Raw genomic sequence first — 18523 nt, 5'->3', positions numbered from 1 at the left:
AATAATCCGTTATGGACCGTTCACCTTGGCATAGGGAAGCCAGGGCCCTAGAAGCCTCCCTACCAAAAACTGAACGGTCAAAAACCCGAATCATCTCCTCTTTAAAGTTCTGGTACTTGTTAGAGCAATCAGCCCTTGCCTCCCAGATAGCTGTGCCCCATTCTCGAGCCCGGCCAGTAAGGAGTGAAATGACGTAAGCAACCCGAGCTCTCTCTCTAGAGTATGTGTTGGGTTGGAGAGAGAACACAATCTCACACTGCGTGAGAAAGGAGCGGCACTCAGTGGGCTGCCCGGAGTAGCAAGGTGGGTTATTAACCCTAGGTTCTGGAGGCTCGGCAGGCCAGGAAGTAACAGGTGGCACGAGACGAAGACTCTGGAACTGTCCAGAGAGGTCGGAAACCTGAGCGGCCAGGTTCTCCACGGCATGGCGAGCAGCAGACAATTCCTGCTCGTGTCTGCCGAGCATGGCTCCTTGGATCTCGACGGCAGTGTAACGAGCGTCTGAAGTCGCTGGGTCCATTCCTTGGTCGGTTCCTTCTGTCATGCTGGTGAAAGAGGACCCAAAAGCGACTTGGCGAAAACAGAGTCTTTAATCCAGTAAAGTAAATACAATCAAAAAACACAACTTTCACTCGAAATGACGAGGACAAACTGGAGACTCGATCTTGAACAGCAGGTGAACAGCAGGTTGCCTCGGGAAGGCACTTGAACCAGACAGACTCAGACACCTGCTCACCACGCAGCATCTGAGGAAAACACGACACGACAGGGCGATACACAAACACAGCACGGTGAATTCTAGACAAGGAACCGACAGGACAGAAACGAATAACAAGGAGAGAAATAGGGACTCTAATCAGGGAAAAGGATCGGGAACAGGTGTGGGAAGACTAAATGATTGATTAGGGGAATAGGAACAGCTGGGAGCAGGAACGGAACGATAGAGAGAAGAGAGAGCGGGAGAGTGAGAGAGGGAGGGGGAGAGAGAGGGATAGAAAGAGGGAAAGAACCTAATAAGACCAGCAGAGGGAAACGAATAGAAGGAAGCACAGGGACAAGACAAGATAATAAATGACAAAACATGACACCCCCCAAGCAGACACATCGATGGCTCTGAACGAACTTTATTTAACTCTTTGCAAACTGGAAAACATTTATCCGGAGGCTGCATTCATTGTAGCTGGGGATTTTAACAAAGCCAATCTGAAAACAAGACTCCCTAAATTTTATCAGCATATCGATTGCGCAACCAGGGGTGGTAAAACCTTGGATCATTGTTACTCTAACTTCCGCGACGCATATAAGGCCCTGCCCCGCCCCCCTTTCGGAAAAGCTGACCACGACTCCATTTTGCTGATCCCTGCCTACAGGCAGAAATTAAAACAAGAGGCTCCCACGCTGAGGTCTGTCCAACGCTGGTCAGACCAAGCTGACTCTACACTCCAAGACTGCTTCCATCACGTGGACTGGGACATGTTTCGTATTGCGTCAGATGGGAATATTGACGAATACGCTGATTCGGTGTGCGAGTTCATTAGAACGTGCGTCGAAGATGTCGTTCCCATAGCAACGATAAAAACATCCCCTAATCAGAAACCGTGGATTGATGGCAGCATTCGCGTGAAACTGAAAGCGCGAACCACTGCTTTTAATCAGGGCAAGGTGTCTGGCAACATGACTGAATACAAACAGTGCAGCTATTCCCTCCGTAAGGCTATCAAACAAGCTAAGCGTCAGTACAGAGACAAAGTGGAATCTCAATTCAATGGCTCAGACACAAGAGGCATGTGGCAGGGTCTACAGTCAATCACGGACTACAAGATGAAATCCAGCCCAGTCACGGACCAGGATGTCTTGCTCCCAGGCAGACTAAATAACTTTTTTGCCCGCTTTGAGGACAATACAGTGCCACTGACACGGCCTGCAACGGAAACATGCGGTCTCTCCTTCACTGCAGCCGAGGTGAGTAAGACATTTAAACGTGTCAACCCTCGCAAGGCTGCAGGCCCAGACGGCATCCCCAGCCGCGCCCTCAGAGCATGCGCAGACCAGCTGGCCGGTGTGTTTACGGACATATTCAATCAATCCCTATACCAGTCTGCTGTTCCCACATGCTTCAAGAGGGCCACCATTGTTCCTGTTCCCAAGAAAGCTAAGGTAACTGAGCTAAACGACTACCGCCCCGTAGCACTCACTTCCGTCATCATGAAGTGCTTTGAGAGACTAGTCAAGGACCATATCACCTCCACCCTACCTGACACCCTAGACCCACTCCAATTTGCTTACCGCCCAAATAGGTCCACAGACGATGCAATCTCAACCACACTGCACACTGCCCTAACCCACCTGGACAAGAGGAATACCTATGTGAGAATGCTGTTCATCGACTACAGCTCGGCATTCAACACCATAGTACCCTCCAAGCTCGTCATCAAGCTCGAGACCCTGGGTCTCGACCCCGCCCTGTGCAACTGGGTACTGGACTTCCTGACGGGCCGCCCCCAGGTGGTGAGGGTAGGCAACAACATCTCCTCCCCGCTGATCCTCAACACGGGGGCCCCACAAGGGTGCGTTCTGAGCCCTCTCCTGTACTCCCTGTTCACCCACGACTGCGTGGCCACGCACGCCTCCAACTCAATCATCAAGTTTGCGGACGACACAACAGTGGTAGGCTTGATTACCAACAACGACGAGACGGCCTACAGGGAGGAGGTGAGGGCCCTCGGAGTGTGGTGTCAGGAAAATAACCTCACACCCAACGTCAACAAAACTAAGGAGATGATTGTGGACTTCAGGAAACAGCAGAAGGGAACACCCCCCTATCCACATCGATGGAACAGTAGTGGAGAGGGTAGCTAGTTTTAAGTTCCTCGGCATACACATCACAGACAAACTGAATTGGTCCACTCACACTGACAGCGTCGTGAAGAAGGCGCAGCAGCGCCTATTCAACCTCAGGAGGCTGAAGAAATTCGGCTTGTCACCAAAAGCACTCACAAACTTCTACAGATGCACAATCGAGAGCATCCTGGCGGGCTGTATCACCGCCTGGTACGGCAACTGCTCCGCCCTCAACCGTAAGGCTCTCCAGAGGGTAGTGAGGACTGCACAACGCATCACCGGGGGCAAACTACCTGCCCTCCAGGACACCTACACCACCCGTTGTTACAGGAAGGCCATAAAGATCATCAAGGACATCAACCACCCGAACCACTGCCTGTTCACCCCGCTATCATCCAGAAGGCGAGGTCAGTACAGGTGCATCAAAGCTGGGACCGAGAGACTGAAAAACAGCTTCTATCTCAAGGCCATCAGACTGTTAAACAGCCACCACTAACACACTGTCATTGACACTGACCCAACTCCAGCCATTTTAATAATGGGAATTGATGGGAAATGATGTAAATATATCACTAGCCACTTTAAACAATGCTACCTTATATAATGTTACTTACCCTACATTATTCATCTCATATGCATATGTATATACTGTACTCTACATCATCGACTGCATCCTTATGTAACACATGTATCACTAGCCACTTTAACTATGCCACTTTGTTTACTTTGTCTACACACTCATCTCATATGTATATACTGTACTCGATACCATCTACTGTATGCTGCTCTGTACCATCACTCATTCATATATCCTTATGTACATGTTCCTTATCCCCTTACACTGTGTATAAGACAGTAGTTTTGGAATTGTTAGTTAGATTACTTGTTGGTTATCACTGCATTGTCGGAACTAGAAGCACAAGCATTTCGCTACACTCGCATTAACATCTGCTAACCATGTGTATGTGACAAATAAAATTTGATTTGATTTGATTTGACCAACGGAACAAAACTAAACCTTGAATTTGTAGATTTAAAATATCCCTCTAGTGGTCAGGGTTGACCTATTTTAAGAAATGCCATTGGTTGGTAAAGTCTAAGGTCTTCGATAAGCCGATGAAGCATTTGTTCCAAGATATAATCACCGCCACCTGGTGAGGTTAGCATAGGGCTAACGTGTGCCATGTTATCTGATGGGACATGCTACTAATGTTATTCATTCAGCATTCCCTCGCTTAAAAGTAAACAAACGCCACCAAACAGATTTATTTTATGCCTCTGCAATCCCATTGTGCATTAGATGCTGTGGGTCCACCGGGACACCATAGGGTGTCTTTTAATAGTCTAAACTCACTCATAACTTGCTTCAGGCCCTAGTAGGCTATTACTTTATCCACTCAGCATGCTACCTCTAAGAAAGTTTCTCCCATGAGTATTGTGTATAGCGTGTGATATCTGGCTCTAAGGAACCACAGTCTTGTCACAGTCTGGCACTGTATTCATGTTACACTGTAGTCCCACGACGTTGTTTCTCAATGGAACCGCAGTCTTGTCACAGTCTGGCACTGTATTCATGTTACACTGTAGTCCCATGACACTGTAGTCCAGCACTGAGACGTTGTTTCTCAATGGGCGCTAATCTAAGGATTAATGACAGTGATACATCTGCCAGTCATGTCGTCGGGCCCCACAGATGGCGAGGGACGAGGGACTCAACGCGGGGACTGATTGGCACGACCACTCTTGTCATTCATTACCGGATTCAATTTGAGCTGGGATGAAAAACGACCCTAACCCAAAACGATTCAACTACAAGGCCTATCTCTGCTTGCAGCTGTTACGCTAGTCAGTGATGTAATCTAAGGCTAGCTCCCCAGTGTTTGCACTCATTGACTTTGAGTCAGATCTATGGAGTGACATCCACCACAATAACAACAACAATGACGACAGGAGTCCAATTCATTCTCAGCCTGGCACTACATATCCAATATACAGGAACAGTAACATGGTAATAACAATGCCGCTGGCAGAGCCTCGGGCTACGTGGCAGACAGGCTGTGTTTAGCCAGCCCTGAGTGGAGGGAGCAAGGCAGAAGTGTCTCAGAGAATTATATGTAAAAAAAAAAAGTTTAAAAAAGGGCCCCACTACAATGATTCCATTCTGGATTTGAGAAACACAACTGTCAATTCTGGTTTCGATCAACAGGATTATCTCTCTTTCTCTTTCTCTCTCTCTCTCTCTAGGTGGTAGGACCGCCGGCAGCAGGGGCCTTCCGGGAGAGGCCGGCCAAGCCCACGGCATTCCGCAAGTTCTACGAGCGAGGAGACTTCCCCATCGCTCTGGAGCATGACACCAAGGGCAATCGCATCGCATGGAAGGTAGGATACTGCAAAGCATTCACTAGAACAGTCTGTTGAGATTGTGCAATATGTGGAGGCTACAGTAGAAATTTGTGAATGAGGCGAATGACCCCTATACTGTACAATACTGTATGCAATTCATCATGTTCATCATTAGAGGGATCTACCTTTACGCTCAGCCTAAACTCTCAGCAGCGTATAGGCCTACAGTAGGTGATCACATGCACTCACACACCACCTTAATGAAGGAGGCCACACAGTGTTGTTCACATGGAAACACTGGTGCCATAGTATGTATTATTATGTTGTCAATGCTCTACATGATATGTGATGTGTGTCGGTGTCATCTGCGATGTTATCATCCACTGTGGAACACAAAGGAACGTCTGCAATGTACACATGATGTCACGGTGGGTCACGATCAATGTTCTGCTTGTCCTCGGATATTGCCTGTGAGGACAATAGCCCAGACAGACCTCTCTCAGTGTTTCTGCGTCTATGTCAGAATGTGTACCTGCTGCAGTCAGAAAGACTCAACCGTGCAGCGTTCGACACATCAGTTAGCCCAGCAGTGAGATCGCTCCTCCTTATATTAACCATGCTGGTTTATTATAGCCTCACAGCGCTGCGTGATTTTCCACAACTTCTGAGTCGGAGTCGTCACCACCCACTGCACTTAATGACATTCAGAAACGTAAGCAAGGCAAAATGAATCAAAGCAAATAGGCTTTTTCGTCCTCCTGCAAAAGAGAGAGGTGACACACTCCTTTCCTTTCTCCTGGTGAAAACACTGTGAAAGCATCTGCATGAATTAGTCATGTACAGTGTTCAAATGAATACTGTGTGGTGGATGGTGAGCTTTTACCCCAATAATGGCTTTCTTTGTGCTCTCCTGAAAAAGCTCTCAGCAAAATGGGAATTGGTGTGTAAAATTTGTGCAGCTGTTATGGTTATTGATTTCACCCATGCACACGTGTAACCGATTTCTCCTAATTCTCCCTGTCAGACTACTTCATTACTCCCCCACTGTGTGAAACATCTTGGAGAGATGACTGTTCATGTGTGTATAGCACACTGCAGCGAGCCTAGTCAAGCATGCGTCTGCGTTCTAAACTAGCATGCGATACACCACGCATCTGTTTTGGTAGATTATTTTCTTCTTCATAATTCCCGGATGAATTCACCCCCCCAGTGTTTTCATCTTCTCCTCTACTTTTAAAAATCACTTCAAATAGAGTAGATGCCGGGCAGTGTAGTGGTTTGATAGTGGATAGTGAAAGGGAAAGTGGGGGCCTAGTCGATGATTGGAGCGAGCGCAGGGGCCACTGTGTGTTTGCACTGGGCAGCACTTGGGCAGAGGTTCAAGGCTGGGGCTCTGGACCAATCTCGGCTGGAGAGTTGGCTATAGGTAGAAAAAAAGGAAACAGGAAATAGCCGGGGGGAAAAATAACTAAATTGTGTTGATTTCATTTGGCCTGAGTGCACAATCCGAGTGTGTGTTTACTGTGTTTGTGTGTGTAGAGGAGTGTGTGTGCCTGAGGTCAAGAGTTCACAGTCCCTGCCGGCTCTGTGTGTGTGTGTTTACGTTGTGCGCTAGGCAGGGAGCAGGAGAGTGGTAAATGTCCTCATGATGGAATGCCTCTTAAATTGACCGTGAAATAGCCACAAACAGCATGTTTACTCCAATAAGTCAATCAAATGAATATCAGTGGTAACATACAGTGTAGGTGTCCTATTCAGTATGTGTGTTTGTCACCACCCCCCCTGCAGCACCACACGTAGGGTAGAAAGCCTCCCTTTCTCCCCTCCCCTCCCCTTTTCTCTTCTCTGCTCTCATCCAGTCATCCCCCTGTCTGTGCGGTAGGGAGCAGCAGCGCATGGCTCTTCCTCCTCTTCTATGGAGTCAGTCTCTCATGTCTTTCACAATCCCCCACCCTCTCCCACTCTACTTCATCATACGGATGGGCACTGGAAATGGTTTCAGCATTCAAATAATATCACAATATTTTCTGGGATATCCGGATTGTCGAAATGCATGTTTTGTTCAATTCAATGGAGACTTGCTCGTGTGACAAGAGAGAGAGAGAGAGAGAGAGAGAGAGAGAGAGAGAGAGAGAGAGAGAGCGCTGCGCACTGTTTGTTTTAGCAGAAGGATGGGGGAGGGGGAGAGAAAGAGAACCAAACCCGACTCCCGCTAGTCTAGGAAGATACAAAGAAGGAACTGTCAGATTGCGTCACAAAACGCCTGAACTTGCCACACTGGGAGCCAAATTTGAAGTGGAATACATTGAGCATTAAGCACAATTGAAATGTATTTTTGGAAGGGTTGTGGTCACCATTAATGTAATACATTAACTATTTAGGGGAGCTATTTCATAGTTTTTTCACAGGTACATTATTTTCCCATTTCAGTATAGCTACCCTATGCTTGGCGTGACAGTTATGGGAAGGGCAGACCCTCCGATATGCCCTGAAATATTTTGATATGCAACCTGGAATAAAAATGTAAGAGGACTAGTGCTCCTATTTAAACAAATCTCAGTTTACAAGCAATGATGTTATGCTACATTGTATCATTGTTTCTTCTTCAGAGCTCACTGGTGAGCAACAACGAATGTAACTTCACAGAGACAAACACGAGTTCTTCAAGTTTTAGCACTATTTTTTATTGAACCTTTATTTAACTAGGCAAGTCAGTTAAGAACAAATTCGGCCTCCTGCGGGTATGGGGGCTGGGATTTTTTTTTTAAAATTAAACATTTAAAAAAAATGTAGAACAAAACACACATCACGACTACATAAAGAGAGACCTAAGACGACAGCATGGCACGGCACAACATGACAACATGGTTGCAACACAACATGGCAGCAGCACAAAATGGTAGCGGCACAAAACAGGGTACAAACATTGTTTGGCACAGACAACAGCACGAAGAGCAAGAAGGTAGAGACAACAATACATCACGCAAAGCAGCCACAACTGTCAGTAAGTGTGTCCATGATTGAGTCTTTGAATGAAGAGCCAATTTGTTCCTGAACTTGTAGCTAGTTGGCGGGCCAGAACATTAGCCCAAGTTCAAGAACATTGGGAAAAATACAGAGACCTTACCTTTCCCCTTTTTATTTTAGTCCCGGCAGGCCGACACTTTCAGCAGTTATGCCTTCATCAGAGCTGAATCTAATCATGGTACTTTCAGAAGACATGAGGCCCAAGTCCAACGCAGAAAGGCATGACGGAGACAAGAATGCCAGCATTAAACTTTCATATATTGAAATGAAGGAAACTATATCAATGCATTTCAATCATGACGGCCATATGATGGAAAAGTGAAAACGATTCAGATTCACGTTTTGTCCTACAAGAGGAAATCTTAGCACATCTCACGCGTCACATAGGCCTAAACAAACATAAACACAGCAGGAAACAAACAATAGGAACAGTCAGACAAATACCATTCCTACCCTGCCATCCCACCCCAGCCTGTCCATATGAGTTGTTCGTAATAGTGATAGACCCTGGTATAAAACTCCTCCCGAAGCGGGCAGTGCGCACAATCAGACCTGACGGGAGATCAAAGGAGCAAAGGAGAGGGGGGGGGGGCTGGGGAAGTGTTATGTAGTTGTTTGTATGATGTTGTCGTTTGTATGTGTATGTTTAGTATTGTTTCTAAGAGGAAGGAAATCAAAGGCCTATAGGCTACTCCAGGGACATTTAATAGCCATAGCCTATACACTTTATTATTATACAAACCTTCCCGAACAGAACAGTGCGAAACCTGAAAGAACTTGTGGTTCTCTAGGGTCAAGCGAATTGGTACAATGTATTACTTGTGCATGCACCAGTGCAACGATATGTAGTTTAACAACATCGCTCCCAAACGGCACTGATGTGAGATTCTTTTTCCGCTAAAGAAGCACTGGTCCTCTTAAATTGTAATTCCAAATTGCACATCAAAATATTTAGGGTCATATTGTCACGACTTCTGCCGAAGTCGATGCCTCTCCTTGTTCGGGCGGCGGTCGACGTCGCCGGTCTTCTCGTCATCGCCGATCCATTTTTCATTTTCCATTTGTCTTGTTTTCCCACACACCTGGTTCTCATTTCCCTCATTATGTGTTGTGCATTTAACCCTCTGTTTCCCTCATGTCTTTGTGTGGTATTGTTTATTTTGTTTCATGTTATGCACACGTTAGTCTGTTGCGCTGGGTTATGTTAACCCGTATTGTTATTTCGTTTTCACTTTGCCGTGTGCTTTTGGTTCACCTAAATAAAAGGCTCCGTTGGCTACCCAATATCTGCTCTCCTGCACCTGACTCCCTTACAGCCATTTACGCATACCTGACACATATGGCAGTCTGCTCTGCCTTTCCTCCCCTTCACACCAGGGCTGCCAAGAATATAGGGTTGCTATAAGTAGTGAATGGAAATTAGTATAAAATACTGTAGCCCCCCACTACCATGAGATGTATACATTTAATGTATTAATTGTATGGTGACCACAACCCTTCTGAAAAACGTGTTTTAATGCAATTTTTTCCACCCGGCTGCATGTATTCAAGGGATTGCTATAGAGATACTGTAGATAGAGGACTCATCTTTGTATCTGTGCCATTATAGAGTCTGTGACAGAATGGGCAGCGTCGTAGAGGCTGTCTCCATTTCTTCTTCACGATTGGCTGATCCCTCCTGATGACCCGGTTGGACATAATTCCAACAGGGTCGCCATCAGGAATCAGCTAATGAAGTTGGAAGTTCCCACCCGGTTGACTCAACGGCGCTGCCCATGCTAAGAGTACCTTTTGGCCCTAGTTACCAGTGGAGCGCACTCATAAAAACTGTCATAAAACGTTTGTTTTTATAAAAATGTTTAATGTAATGGTCTATCATGTAGGCTGTGTAGCAGTGATAGATCATTTAATTTAATTTGAGATAAAGCCTTAAAAAAAATAAAAGACCTACTACTCCACCAAGTAATCGAATACTAACGTTCGGATATTCAAATAGTTGAATAACCGTGCTCAGAGCCATATATATATATATATATATATATATATATATATGAGTTAGGCCAATGTGGTTAAATGTTCCCGTGAGCGTCACTTTTTCTTCCATAGCCGTTGCTAAGTGATAATTAGCGCTTCTGTGTTGTGCTGTTTTTTTTCTTCTGATAGCTTTTAAAACCTATGAAGATGTCCAGTGAAAGCAGATATGCAACTTGTTGACACTACAACACAGTAAAGACTCGGATACACAGTATCCCGAATGCTAATCAATAAAAACATCTGTTAAATGTGCTACTCTGTTTTGCTCTGTTACATCAGAAACATTTCAAGAATAACGTTTTATATGGGCGCTAACATGGCGGCCGTTCTGAAATCATATTCAGCTTTCCCCACCAGTCATGATCTGTCTGTTCTTCAGAGGGTGCAAGAGTGATTACTTTCTCTTGTAATGATACAATTTGCCTGAACTCCTCCTGATAATGGTTAAGACTGTATCAGCATGTGATTGGATTTGTGTTATCCTGCTGGGTGGCGTGTGTTCGTTTTGAGCAGGAGGGGAAAAAGAGAGAGACAGTGTGTGTGGGCGGAGAGTGCGCACATGGCATCCACGCACCTGTGTTTGTTCGTGCACGTTTTTTTCTTCTTTTTTTGTGTGTGTGTGTGTGAGTGTTTTTGGTACAAGAGAGAATGTGAGCTAAATGTCAAGGGCAAATTGAAAGCGGCAAGGTTGTTTCCCTGAGTAGGTAATTTGGCTCTCTGGCTTTCCACTACAGCTGTAAAAGCCCCGTGCTGTAATGTGGCTCACGCAGGTAAAAGCTTTACACATATGAGGAACATGTGCTGCCAAAAGATAAGAGGAATAGTGGGAGTCTCTCTGTCCTGTGTGTCTGGCCCCCTGTCATGGCGTTGGAGGTTGGAAGCCAAAGGTCTGGCTGCCTGGAACGGTTACTCTTAGCCAGGGTTGGGCAACTGGCAGCCCGCGGATCAGTTTCCAAAAACATTTGGATGAAAACATTTTGGGAACCCAGTCAGCTCTCAATTTACTATTGAGAGTTAGTATAGTAGTATATACAAGATGCAGTTGTTTGTGCATCAGCAGTTTTTCTCTTGCCAGCTTTCTAAACTTATAGTAATTATGGTTGAATTACTGACTGTGGGACCCCCATTGATTTTGTTAGTCACTCTCACTCAGATATCATATAAAAAATTGCAAATATGGCAAAATGTGTAGAATTGCAGGAAGTTAGCTGTAAAATTGCACTTTTTTCTCTCTGCCTCATGGCAAAATGAGTCAAATTGCTAAATCTTCTCTCCATCCCATGGCAAAATGTGTAGAATTGCTGCAAATTGCTTCAAAACGGAAACATTTTCTCTTCGCCCCATGGCAAAATGTGTAGAATTGCTGCAAATTGCTTCAAAACGGAAACATTTTCTCTTCGCCCCATGGCAAAATGTGTAGAATTGCTGCAAATTGCTTCAAAACGGAAACATTTTCTCTTCGCCCCATGGCAAAATGTCTAGAATTGCAGGAAATTAACTCTTCAATTTCTTCTCTCTGCTGTCAAGAGGGGGACCGCTAAAATGTTTTGCTCGCAAAATAGGGGGGGCTTCCAAAAACGCTAGGGCCGGCTCTGACTGCATGTGTGGGTATGGCTGTGGGTACGTAGACCCCTCATAATGAATTCCGATTTTATTTGTGGCCTCCACCCCCATCACAGTTGCCCATCCCAGCTCTAAGTACTGGTACAGAAAGCCAAGTGCAGAGTGAAGCGCTGAAACATTTTTAGAATGCACAGGCATAGAAGTTAGAAGAATTTACTCAAAAGTCTACTAAAGTGTGACTTTGTCCTTGTGTTCCTTGGCTATTTACCAGTGTTGTAGTACTCGAGACTGGTCTCAAGACCACATGTTGAGTGTCTTGGTCTTGTCGAGGTGTCAGATACATTTGTACTCGATCTTGACTTGGTCTCGGACAGTGAGGACTCCATTGTCAGCTTCCATTCAGTCACTGCATAAAACCGCTTCGCCAGGCCAAATATATACACTCCTTTCTTGAAACATTAATACAGTATCTTAACAGCCTTTTATCTATTATAGATATGTTTGCGCAGTAGGGAACCTACAGGCCTTCAGTGTGTGACAGGTTAGTGCAGTGGTGAACCTATAGGTCTTCAGTGTGTGACAGGTTAGTACAGTGATGAACCTATAGGTCTTCAGTGTGTGACAGGTTAGTACAGTGATGAACAGGTTATAACTATAGGTCTTCAGTGTGTGACTTATAGGTCTTCAGTGTGTGACAGGTTAGTACAGTGATGAACCTATAGGTCTTCAGTGTGTGACAGGTTAGTACAGTGATGAACCTATAGGTCATCAGTGTGTGACAGGTTAGTACAGTGGTGAACCTATAGGTCTTCAGTGTGTGACAGGTTAGTACAGTGGTGAACCTATAGGTCTTCAGTGTGTGACAGGTTAGTACAGTGGTGAACCTATAGGTCTTCAGTGTCTTCAGTGTGAACCTGACAGGTTAGGTTACAGTGGTGAACCTATAGGTCTTCAGTGTGTGACAGGTTAGTACAGTGGTGAACCAGTGTGTGTGACAGGTTAGTACAGTGGTGAACCTATAGGTCTTCAGTGTGTGACAGTGGTGAACCTATAGGTCTTCAGTGTGTGACAGGTTAGTACAGTGGTGAACCTACAGGTCTTCAGTGTGTGACAGGTTAGTACAGTGGTGAACCTATAGGTCTTCAGTGTGTGACAGGTTAGTACAGTGGTGAACCTATAGGTCTTCAGTGTGTGACAGGTTAGTACAGTGGTGAACCTATAGGTCTTCAGTGTGTGACAGTGGTGAACCTATAGGTCTTCAGTGTGTGACAGGTTAGTACAGTGATGAACCTATAGGTCATCAGTGTGTGACAGGTTAGTACAGTGGTGAACCTATAGGTCTTCAGTGTGTGACAGGTTAGTACAGTGGTGAACCTATAGGTCTTCAGTGTGTGACAGGTTAGTACAGTGGTGAACCTATAGGTCTTCAGTGTGTGACAGGTTAGTACAGTGGTGAACCTATAGGCCTTTAGTGTGTGACAGGTTAGTACAGTGGTGAACCTATAGGTCTTCAGTGTGTGACAGGTTAGTACAGTGGTGAACCTATAGACCTCCAGTGTGTGACAGGTTAGTACAGTGGTGAACCTATAGGTCTTCAGTGTGTGACAGTGGTGAACCTATAGGTCTTCAGTGTGTGACAGGTTAGTACAGTGGTGAACCTACAGGTCTTCAGTGTGTGACAGGTTAGTACAGTGGTGAACCTATAGGTCTTCAGTGTGTGACAGGTTAGTACAGTGGTGAACCTATAGGTCTTCAGTGTGTGACAGGTTGGTGATTCTGAAAGGACAGCAGCCGTAATACCAGGTCACTCATGTAGGAGAGTGCACTTTCTGTAAAACACATAGGGCCAGTGGTGTAGTGGAGGGTAGGCTATACGCAGGTATAAGCCATACACCCACATATTTTTTAGTGGGCATTGTGGGCATTTCAGTGGGTATTACTCACTTCTGAATCCCTGCTGATGTGTATCAAAGTAGTGTGGTGGAGGTATATGACTCAGTTATGTAGTACAATAGAAACATCATGCACAAAGTAGCCTACACAATCGCAAAGCACTGTCACTCTCGTTGAAATGAGAAGACCAAGGCGCAGCGTGAGTGGAGTTCCACATATTTTAATAAACTGAAACTCACCAAAACAATGAAGCACAAACGAAACGTGCCGCTACTGGCGTGCACTCAGGCAACTAAATGTAGACAAGATCCCACAAACACAATGGGGAAAATGGCTACCTAAATATGACCCCCAATCAGAGACTATGATAAACAGCTGCCTCTAATTGACTCTAATTGGGAACCATATCAGGCCAACATAGATATAGAAATGACCTCGATGACTCACCCTAATCACACCCCGACCAAACCAACATAGAGAATAACAGGCTCTCTATGGTCAGGGTGTGACGAGCACGTGAAATATATTCACAGGACAGCAACCGACTGGTTTATTTGATTTTTTTCTATTTAAAAAAGTTGTGATTTTGAAAGTGAATATCTCAAAAATCTATAGTAAAACATTTGAGTATACCCACTTCTCCAGGCACCACTACGCCACTGCATAGGGTTGATGGAAAGACAGCAGTCACACACAGCATGATGTTAAAGGATAAGCAGTCCATGAACTCTGACACAATCAGCCAGTAGGTCCCAATCATAAGAATACAAAAACACAACCATTAAGCATTTCCCAGTAACCAGTGACCTAAAGTTGAAAGTGGAAGTGACAGCCTTTTAACTACTTTGCAGATATGAAACAAACAGACAATCATATTATGGCACTCATCTTTTCCCATTGAATGCAATTTATTGACATAAGATGCAATTGGCCTTTCTAGGGAGTTTTTCCTAGCCACCGTGCTTCTACACCTGCATTGCTTGCTGTTTGGGGCTTTAGGCTGGGTTTCTGTACAGCACTTTGAGATATCAGCTGATGTAAGAAGGGCTTTATAAATACATTTGATTTGATTTGGTTGATGCTTTCCCCATTGACTGCTATGTATTGACATAAGCATCAACCCTGTGACACTCTTCTTTTCCCATTGAATGCAATTTATTGATATAAACATCAACCCTGTGACACTCTTCTTTTCCCATTGAATGCAATTTATTGATATAAACATCAACCCTGTGACACTCTTCTTTTCCCACTGACTGCAATGTATCGAGAAAAACATCAACCTGGCCACACTCATCTGTTCCTATTGACTGCAGTTTGAGAAAAACGTCAGCAACTGAAAAGTTTGATCTTTTCGCAAAAACGTGCTAGAGTGACGTTTTCAGGCTGATAATGGGCTGTTTCAACTTAGGAGCGCATGTGCTCCTCCTTGTAAAAAAAAAAGTCAGCATAGAGCCCTGAGGGGCCCTGCATTCAGAAGAGATGGCAGCCGCTCGGCTCTCAGTAATAATAGATGAGATGAGCGGAGGTCCTGTCTGTCTGTCTCTTTGTCTCCTCAGTCAGTAGGTTAGCCTAGCGTCAGCCCCTCGGCCCCACCAGCCCCAACAGCAGCCCACCAGCCAGACGGTCTGAGACTGAAACTGCAGCCTGTACGGACCTCCAGACCCAGAAACACTCCTGTTCATTTCATTACAACTTCTACTTTATCCTCTGCCTGCATCTCTGGACTCCCTCACTGCTTTGTGTGTCTCATCTGAGTCTTCTCTTCTCGCTCTGCATTGTTTTTGTCCCTCTTTTCTGTTGTAGTTGTCATTTTCTTCTCCTCAGCCTCTCTCACGTATTCCTATTTGTCATTTCATGGAGTCAGGGGATTGAGGCGGGAGGCATTTCATAAGAATATTAATGCTAAATTGATTCCTGCCCGCAAAACACCCAGCTTGGGGAGGGAGGAGTGGGACAGGAGGGGGACAATCAATAAATCTGATCAAGCGCTTTAGGAAATGAAGAGAGTAAAGCGCTCCTAGGGGACTGATATCCATCTCCTTGGGATGATTGAATTACGCACTGAGCGAATGGGGAGGAGGGAGAGTGGGAAGGGGTACCGGGAAAGAGCATGCGTGTGGAGAGTGATCGTGTTGTGTGTGCATGCGTGTGAGTGAGTGAAGGGGAATGAATAAAGAGGGTGAGGTCATTGCAGATACCTCTGTGACGAAAGGCTTTTTTTATTGGCAATTTTTCAACAACGACAAAAAAATGTGGGAATATTCATTTTTAAGGGTCATACCTTGTGGCTGCTGGCGCTTTCTATTGACAGCTGTATTGCATGGCCTGGGTACATCATTTTGATGAGGAGTTAATTCGGGGTCTAGTGCCGTCCTTTCCTATTTGTCATTTATTATTAGGCCAATGCAATATGTTAAACAGAGAGTGAAGAGGAGGAGTGGATTTTTATTGACAGACCCTGTGTTTGAGTGATTGTCATGGTTTCTTATCTAAATTGCTGATATTTTATACCTTGGAACATAATGGAGTTGTTGGCATGGAGCCTTCAGTCTTGTATCAACTTTGTATGGAACCACTCTATGTAATGGCCCTGAATTATATGAATGTGTTGGACCTATTTCAAAGTAAACCAGTATTCGGAGGACAATGCTAGCTGTTTGAGAATTGAAACTAGGCCCATAGGCTATAGTGTTTGAAAACGCATACCTTCTCAATGTCACTCTCTTTGTTCGAAATGTCCTTGTCTCGTTCCACTCCGTGCATATGTACCTTCCCTTCACCATATATGAATGTCTTCTTATCTTCTCGGAGGACCTGATACCTTTGTGAGCCAATATCTGAATTGAGAGAATAAAACGAGGTTAAACATGCGCACTTGCTCACTGAAACTTACTGAGCGCTTTGTACTCCACGGGGAATGTTTTGTGTCATAAGGAAGAAATGAAACACAATAAGAGAGAGAATAGGAGGAATACTGTACCGTATGAACATGCCTCTCGGGAGGAGAAGAGAGGAAGGATAAAAGAGAGGAGAGAGAGAAGTCCTCAACTGCACAGCAGCACCAAGGCCCGCTGCCAGCCTGCCTCCCTCTCTGCCTGCACTCCTCGCTCCCTGCCTACCTGCCTCCCACCCTTCTTACCTCCCTGCCAGCCTGCCTCCCTCTCTGCCTGCACTCCTCGCTCCCTGCCTACCTGCCTCCCACCCTTCTTACCTCCCTGCCTGCCTGCCTCCCTCTCTGCCTGCACTCCTCGCTCCCTGCCTACCTGCCTCCCACCCTTCTTACCTCCCTGCCTGCCTGCCTCCCTCTCTGCCTGCACTCCTCGCTCCCTGCCTACCTGCCTCCCACCCTTCTTACCTCCCTGCCTGCCTGCCTCCCTCTCTGCCTGCACTCCTCGCTCCCGGCCTACCTGCCTCCCACCCTTCTTACCTCCCTGCCTACCTGCCTCCCTCTCTGCCTGCACTCCTCGCTCCCTGCCTACCTGCCTTCCACCCTTCTTACCTCCCTGCCTGCCTGCCTCCCTCTCTGCCTGCACTCCTCGCTCCCTGCCTACCTGCCTCCCACCCTTCTTACCTCCCTGCCAGCCTGCCTCCCTCTCTGCCTGCACTCCTCGCTCCCTGCCTACCTGCCTCCCACCCTTCTTACCTCCCTGCCTACCTGCCTCCCACCCTTCTTATACCTCCCTGCCTCCCTGGAGGGGTTCGATGTGGCACGCTGTGAAGTTGGAATGGCAGGTGTCGAGCTGCCAGGCTGCTGGGGGAGCGTCGGCCGGACACACGCGTGCGAGGTCTCGTTTGCAGGATAACTACCGCCAGCCGCCCCTCAGCGTTTCACAGTGCACTCAACGTGATAACGCTCACCTGCTATTGTGCCTGTACTATAACCCTCCATGGGAAATGAGACGATAGCGAAATATATTTTGCAAAAACACAAAGGTTGCAGCTGAAGCTTTTAATGAGTCCTAAAGTGTGGAGAAGACCCCCTAAAACAGACAAAACTATCCATATTAAAGCTGCAATATCTGACTTCTTCTGCAACCTGACCAAATTCACTTAGAAATGTAAGTTATAGAAAACAAATCTAAGATGCGGTAGATCTGTTCTGCGTGCGCTATTTCTAAGCTTCCCTGTCTTACGTTGAGTTTTTGCGTCAAACAGCTGAAAATACAATATATTTGGTTATGGGAAAGGTATTCCACAGTGGTTTAGATTAAGAATGCACGATATATTGGTGAACATATCGGAATCGGCCGATATTAGCTAACAATGCCAACACCGTGCTTCTACACCTGCATTGCTTGCTGTTTGGGGTTTTACGCTGGGTTTCTGTACAGCACTTTGAGATATCAGCTGATGTACGAAGGGCTATATAAATAAATGTGATTTGATTTGATTTGATCGGTATCGGCCCGATGTCTAGTTTAACGCACTGATGTGCAAAACCGATGTCAAAGCTGACGTGCATACCTATAATGTAGGTACATGACGCAATGACGCCACATAAAATATGGCGCTATAAGTGCAACACAGCATTCCTAACCTAGCCCACAATGTCTGCTGTTTGGATCGAGCAGTCAACAAGTCGAGCAGTCATTTGAAAGAGTAACAACATTTCAGCGACACAACTCAAAGGCGAAATCCATTAAAGCCAAGATAATTTAATTGCCCTTGATAATCAACTGTTCTCTGTCGTGGGTGATGTTGGCTTTCGCCGACTGGTCAAGCACCGGTACACACTACCAAGTGTGCTATTTTTCAGATGTCGCCCTACCGGAGTTACACTGTAGTAGCACTGCTATTACCTTCACGGCATGCATACTAT

The 18523-nt window shown here is 45.8% G+C and overlaps 1 protein-coding gene across 1 annotated transcript in view; it reads left to right on the top strand.

Annotated features, from left to right (window-relative positions):
- The window catches only part of LOC124046266 (parkin coregulated gene protein homolog), a 277559-nt gene that overhangs the window by 54479 nt on the left and 204557 nt on the right, over positions 1-18523 (top strand). Inside the window, exon 2 of the mRNA XM_046366438.1 lies at positions 5086-5220. Within this exon, the coding sequence (XP_046222394.1) occupies positions 5086-5220 (135 nt within the window). The remainder of the gene's footprint in view (positions 1-5085; positions 5221-18523) is intronic.

Source organism: Oncorhynchus gorbuscha, linkage group LG10 (genome assembly GCF_021184085.1).
Source record: "Oncorhynchus gorbuscha isolate QuinsamMale2020 ecotype Even-year linkage group LG10, OgorEven_v1.0, whole genome shotgun sequence".
NCBI lineage: Eukaryota > Metazoa > Chordata > Actinopteri > Salmoniformes > Salmonidae > Oncorhynchus > Oncorhynchus gorbuscha.
This window is presented reverse-complemented; position numbering and strand designations above follow the sequence as displayed.